This window comes from Pterocles gutturalis, unplaced genomic scaffold (assembly GCF_000699245.1).
Source record: "Pterocles gutturalis isolate BGI_N339 unplaced genomic scaffold, ASM69924v1 scaffold3397, whole genome shotgun sequence".
Taxonomy (NCBI): Eukaryota; Metazoa; Chordata; class Aves; order Pterocliformes; family Pteroclidae; genus Pterocles; species Pterocles gutturalis.
In genome coordinates, this window is record NW_010115024.1 from 1 (window position 1) to 6,524 (window position 6,524).

The window sequence follows — 6,524 nt, forward strand, 5'->3', positions numbered from 1 at the left end:
AGGGAGCGGTCCCTCAGGCGGTTCCTCCGGGCCCGTTCCCGCTCTTTTGCCCCGCGTTGTGCCCGGTACCTCAGCGCTATTGGCAGTGCCTCGGCCCCCCCCGGGCCCGTTCCCGCTCTTTTGCCCCGCGTTGTGCCCGGTACCTCAGCGCTATTGGCAGTGCCTCGGCCCGCCCTGTCCCGGTGCCCCGGACAGCATTTGCTCTGTCTGTTCCTGGTACCCCAGCCCCTGTGGCCGGTGCCTCAGCCTGTGCTGCAGCTTCTCCCGGGTACAGCACCTCTTGCAGCCGTGAGAGGGGAGTGGCTCTGGCAGGGGCTCTCCCCAGTTGCCTGGCATAGGGGAGTGCTGTCTGTGCAAGTTTCTTGCCCCGTGCGTCCCTGCAGCCTGTTGCTGTGAAGGAGGCTGGGATGGGGGTTCAGTATTCTGCTTTGCTGTGGGCAGCTCCTGTATAGAACTAATGGACTGTGTTCTTGCTGAGGGACGAGCTTTAAGGTAAGACCCCATACAGTTACTCCAAAGTAGGTGGTGATCTGGTAACCCCTACTCTGACTTTATAAGCAGTAGCGGCATAGGCCTTCCCTAGTTTTGGTTTTGCTACTAGTGCTCATGAGCACCTGTACGTATATTAATTCCCCTGATAATTTTCCTTTCCTGTGTTTGTTTTGCAGACAATCCTAGGAGAAACTCATGAAGAGGAGGATGAGATCCTTCCACGCAAGGACTATGAGGTGGGACATTGACTCATAGCAGCTTTTGAAATTAATGTGAAAAGAACTCCAGACAGGTTTCCACTTGTTTGAATTTGTAATGGGGCAGGTGCTCAAAATGCATCACTAGTTAGATTGCATTGGCACCAGCAGAAATACCAAGAGTTGTTGCCTTTGCAAAGAACTGTCCCCATCGTTATGCGTTTCTGGGTTAAAGCCCTCTGAGCAGAGCTTCAATGTCTGCTGCTTAAGTCATTCTCTTGTTAAGAAAATTTGTTCCACTTTTTTAATGGGAGGTTTAGAAGCTCTAGTGGTTTTGTTTCCTCGTGACTGTAGAAAGCATCAGTAGCTACTTGGTTACTGTTGCATTACTGCTATCTCTGATGTCATGCTGGCTTATAGCAGATCTTCCATCTCTCGGATGCTGCTTTTTACAGGAGATTTTTGCTTTTTGCATGTCTATATGGTGGTCCTGAGTTATTTAGAGCAGTTGCTGTCAACATGGATGTCTCCAGCTCAGCCTGTTACTGCTTGGCTTGGAAAGGTGAAGTTGATGTAGGTAGAAGCTAGTGGCACTTTGTGAGTACGACTGGGCAACTCTGTATTGTTTTTAACTCCCTACTGTGATAAGCTTAAAAATTGATGGTGTTCATCTGGAGAGGAATTCCTAAATAGTGTTCCTGTTGTAGTGAAAGTTGAATATCTAACATTATCCCCTGTGCTGTCAAATTGGAGACACTTAAAGACGTCAAGTCTGAATCTGTGCAGTGTGACTTCTTTAAATTAAAGTTGTGTTAATCAGTTGTGTTCCTGTTTGGTTCCCTGTCTCTCTCAGCTTGGGCAGTGAAAGTGGTCAGTTCTTTTACTTCCTGACTCTTGGCGTCTGGCTCTGCTGGAAGCACTTAAATGAAGTTGTTCCCAGGATTTTTTTTTTTTCTTACTGTTATTTGCAGAACCTACAGTGGGGGTAGTAATGACTTCTGTAATCTTTAACAAGGTCTTCTATTCGTAGTTTCTTGCACAATCTTCTGCAGCTTGTCCTCTTAAATTGACCTTTTGGCATTCTTTCAGAGCTTGGATTATGATCGCTGTATCAATGACCCGTACTTGGAAGTTTTGGAGAGCATGGACAACAAGGTAGGACCTTGTTCTTTCTTTTTCATTAGCCTGAGAGCTGAAACGATGTAAGTTGCCCAGAGAAATTTGCCCAGAGAAGCTGTGGATGCCCCATCCCTGGAGGTGTTCAGGGCCAGGTTGGATGGGACTTTGAGCAACCTGGTCTGGTGGAAGGTGTCCCTGTCCATGGCAGGGGGTTGGAACTAAATTATCTTTAAGGTCACTTTCAACCCAAACCATTCTATGATTCTAAATACTCTCCACTGTGGGAAGTTTAGTGGGTTTATTTTCTTCTTTATGTAAGAAATTCTATGTGTTCTCTTGGTTTCTCTATGAAAAGAATAAAAGTATATGTGGAGATTATAGCTCCCAGCATCTGTTCTGATGCTCAGGTTTAAAGTGAGCAAGATGTTCAGCACTTTCAGTTCCCTATTTTCAGTTTGCTATTGTCACCATCTTCTGCTGATTTATCACTCCAGCTGTAATTGAGCTGTGGAGCCCCAAACTGCCTTTTCCTGATCTCCATTTCTGTGTTGTTTTGACTTGGGTTTTTTTTGTTGGTTTTTTTTTGTTGTTGTTGTTGTTGTTTTTTCATTCTCTTTCTAAACAGAAAGCCCAGAGATATGAAGCAGTGAAATGGGTGTTGGTTTTTGCTATTGGAGTCTGCACAGGACTGGTAAGGATCATGCTGTTTGGGGAATGAGGAAAATTCAGGAGACTAAGCAAGAATAGTTTAGAAGTCAATGGCTGAGGAGTAAAGAGGAGGAAACATTCTCTCTCATGAAGTGGAGGGTTAGTAGCTGGAGTTGTCTTTTGGGAATTATAGCACATTGTTGCTAGAGTGTTTTCCAGGAAGCCTTTTTTTCTTTCAGATCTTGCTGTGCTTTCTTTGCAAAGTATTCTGGCAAATCCTTTAATTCTGCGTACAGGAAAATTTGTCCAAAGTGAGCGCTTGAAGTGAGCAGTTGAATTGCATTTATTAAATGTTTGGCAGTATTAGCTTCACTGCATGTGTTTTCTAGAGTGTTTGAAATTAGCTTTGCTGATTTTGTGCCTCAGTTAAACACCAGCATTCCTCTGTACTCTGAAGTATGTTGTGGGTGTTAAAAGTGCTACCAGATTAGTACTCTGAAATGCATCTCTTCAAGAATAATTTTAAGACAAATCTGTCCCAGTGAGAATGAGGGAGGCAGCAAATCTGATTTTTTGAAGTTACTTTACTCTGAACAACACTCCTTTTGCCTTCTTCATCCTCTGTCCTCCCATGTGTGCATACTTCTGGTAGGACTTAGTAGAGAGCAGTCTTTGTTGCTTGCACATAGTAATTTCTGATGGCAGATCTGTCTTCTTTCTCATAGGTGGGCCTTTTTGTGGATTTCTTTGTACGGCTCTTTACCCAGCTCAAGTTCCAGGTGGTACAAAGCTGTATCTTTTACCTAGTGTATGGGTCCCTGTTAGACCCAAGTGACCTCTTCCTTTCTGTTACCATGATTTCCTCAGAACAGCTGACTCTCAGACTTCTGCCTTTAGTTGTGGATGATTAATCAAGTTTTCAACTTGCCTATGTGATTCAGCCCTTGCAACCAAGAAATGGTTCCAGTGTCATGTCTGTAGGCAAGGGCTAATTCCTGAAAGAATGGGTGATTTCCCTTCCTTGTAGCACAGTCTTGAGCTCTGAAGAGGAAGCCTGGCTTCCTGATGGGTTGTGTCAGCTGCCCTGGCTGGATGAGGAACTGCAGGCTTGGCTCCTGATGCCAGAGGGACCTCCAGACAGTACCGAATGATTGTGTGCTGAGGGGGGAATGTTGTTGTTTTCCTTGACTGTCCCTGCAGCGGTGGAAGAATGCACTGAGAAAGGCTGTCTTGCCCTGTCCTTGCTGGAGCTGCTGGGGTTCAACCTGACCTTTGTTTTTCTTGCCAGTCTTCTGGTCCTGATCCAAGTAAGGCTTACGTCCACTGCTGCTCCTTACACAGCTTCCCATTGCTCTCACACAGGTCCTGGGCAAGAAGTTTCCTTCTTGTCAGAAGCACTTTCTGCCCCAAGACATCAAACTAGCTACACAGAGCTAATTAATTTAGCTAAGCAGGATCTCTTGATCGTTTGCTGTGCTCTGTGATGAGATATTGTTGGTCAGCTATGAAATTGGTGCAGCACAGCATTAATATTTCTCTTCTGCAGCCTGTAGCAGCTGGATCAGGAATTCCTGAAATTAAGTGCTACCTCAATGGGGTGAAGGTTCCAGGGGTTGTGCGTCTCCGGACAGTGGTGTGCAAAGCTATGGGAGTGCTCTTCAGTGTGGCAGGAGGTAAGAAGGGCTGTGGTGTCTTGATCTGGTTGGGGTAAGAAATCACTGATGGGAAAAATGCTCTCCCTGCTGTATGTAGGGCACAAAAGGCTTCTCCTGCCTTTCTGGTAAAATTATTTTGATGGGCTGAAGCTGAGTGATGAGCTCTGAATGCATATAGAGAGCAGAAAATAGACAGAAGGATCAGGGCTGTTGGGGGAACAGGTACTTTTCTGGGTAGGCTAGTCAGAAGTGGCTCTTTGTGGCTCAGTCCAAGAGAGAGACTTGAGAATTCTCCAGAACACATTGTCTAGAGCAGCCTGAAGGAGGCTATGTTCTAGGCAGCAGGGCAGAGTAACTTGGAGAGTTCAGAGTCCTTGTAGCAGCTGTCTGTGAATGGTTCCACCCACTTGGAGTGCCAAGTTTCTGGAAGGCCTCACAAACATTTGGGGGGTTGAGGTGGCAGGGGTCAGCACCTTCCTTCACCTTGAGGGGGGAGGCAGGAGCTTCAGGCTTGGCACATGGGACTGTGCCGTGATGAGGGACTGGTGAGCTGATGTCTCCTGGCACTGTCAGCAAGGGAGAGAGGTGGAGGAGTGTGTTGCCTCATCAGTCCTGTTTTTCCAGGTCTTTTTGTCGGGAAGGAGGGTCCAATGATTCACAGTGGTGCTGTCGTGGGTGCGGGTTTGCCACAGGTTAGTGCTGGCCTGGGTCACTGGCCCGATCACACCACTGCTTTGTAAGAGTACCGTGAGGAGTAAGTTTCCATCTCCCATGTTTCTAAATCTTTACTTTGTTTTTAGTTCCAGAGCATCTCTTTGAGGAAGATCCAATTTAACTTTCCATATTTCCGCAGTGACAGGTACTGTACCCAGGGTGTGGAGGAGGGGAGAGGAGGATGAGTGAGCAGATTTCTTTGGGAGAAGGGTGGTAGGCTGGGGTGAATTAGTCAGTTGGGTTTTCATTTTCTCTCTAGTGTCCTGCAGTTTCATTCTACAGCAAGAAAACACCAGGACTTGACTCTTCCCTGCTGCTCTGCTCTGGTCTCAGTGTTCATTGATGTTCTCTTGTACTACTCAACAAATCTCTGCCCATGTAAAACCTTTACTCTCGATGGTTAAATGGCTTCATTGCTGAGAACAAGCTCCATTATTCACCCCTTATGACCAAGATATACTGTAGAGAAGGCTGGTTCACCTGAATGTGAGCAAAATCTTGCCCTTCCCTCTCTGCAGTTCTTTCAAGTGGTGTTGGAGCCCCATGGTTTGGGAGGGTTCCTCATATACTGGGCGGTTGTGTAGTGCCAGAGTTTTGCTCTGTATTGGTGCTCTAGAGAAAAAGCATGATGCTGCAATGACTTACTGAATAAATAGTGTTGCCTGCCGTGGCCAGCACTTCTCCCAGCTGTCACTCCTGTATCTTTGGGGTATATCTGTAAATGGGAATGGTCTCTTACTTTGCGGAACATGAGCATCTCCAGAGCTCTACTTTGCTAAACTGAGATTATTTTCCTCTTCATTTCAGGGATAAAAGGGATTTTGTATCTGCTGGAGCTGCTGCAGGGGTTGCGGCTGCCTTTGGAGCCCCAATTGGGGGCACTCTTTTCAGCTTGGAAGAAGGTTCCTCCTTCTGGAACCAGGGACTTACATGGAAGGTGGTGAGTGGTGACTCTGGCTCTTTCTGTACAACTCTTCCTTGAGCTGGACCTTTGGGAGGCTTGTCCCTGAGGGCATTCAGATTATCCTGTTTCTCCTCCTGAGCTCTCCTGGCAGGAGAGAGGTTGCCTGCTCTGAGTGCTCCAGAATTACTACAGATCAAGAGCAGAGATGAACCTGGTACTATCTGTGACTATGGGGTAACTCCATAGGCAGCAGATTTAGTGAATTTGGGAGAAGCGGCTTTTGTGCCTGGGCTCTTTGCAGTCCGATCCTTCGGGAGCAGACAGAGTAGGGAGGTACTGGATTTCTTTCTGCTTTTCTCTGCCTTGGGGAGCTGTATTCCAATGCCATGTGCCTTCAGGTTGCTGATTTCTCTGTCTCTAGTGCCTACTTTCATTAAGTTGATAGTATTTTAACAATGTATTGGATTTAATGAGTTGGTTTTTTTTTTTGCATTTCTTGTGCTTAATGTCCTGTTGATGGGATTCAGTTAGTTGGTTCTTTCTCAGTGGGGATAGAAGGAGCCAGGGGATTTGCCAAGATAGCAGCTCTATCAGAGCCAATGAAGACCTCAATTCCAACTCTAAACAAGCTGTGTTAGCATCTTGTAATTGATTTGCAACTGCAAATTAGGATCTTTGACCAAAAAAAAAGAGCTTTTGCTGCCGGAATTACTATGTGAAATTCCTAACTTCTTATGTGGGAAACCAAATCAGATTATGTTAGTGGTCCATTCTAGCCCTGCTTTCTTTTGCAGC

General features: G+C 46.1%; 1 protein-coding gene across 1 annotated transcript in view; it reads left to right on the top strand.

Moving 5' to 3' along the window:
- Positions 1 to 668: 668 nt before the first annotated feature.
- Positions 669 to 6,524, top strand: part of CLCN6 (chloride channel, voltage-sensitive 6) — a gene marked incomplete at its 5' end in the record, with an annotated part of 14,526 nt that continues 8,670 nt past the window's right edge. The window contains 9 exons of the mRNA XM_010075004.1: positions 669 to 728; positions 1,779 to 1,844; positions 2,434 to 2,499; positions 3,182 to 3,248; positions 3,657 to 3,763; positions 4,003 to 4,129; positions 4,736 to 4,803; positions 4,912 to 4,970; positions 5,633 to 5,765. Coding sequence (XP_010073306.1) covers positions 669 to 728; positions 1,779 to 1,844; positions 2,434 to 2,499; positions 3,182 to 3,248; positions 3,657 to 3,763; positions 4,003 to 4,129; positions 4,736 to 4,803; positions 4,912 to 4,970; positions 5,633 to 5,765 — 753 coding nt within the window. The remainder of the gene's footprint in view (positions 729 to 1,778; positions 1,845 to 2,433; positions 2,500 to 3,181; positions 3,249 to 3,656; positions 3,764 to 4,002; positions 4,130 to 4,735; positions 4,804 to 4,911; positions 4,971 to 5,632; positions 5,766 to 6,524) is intronic.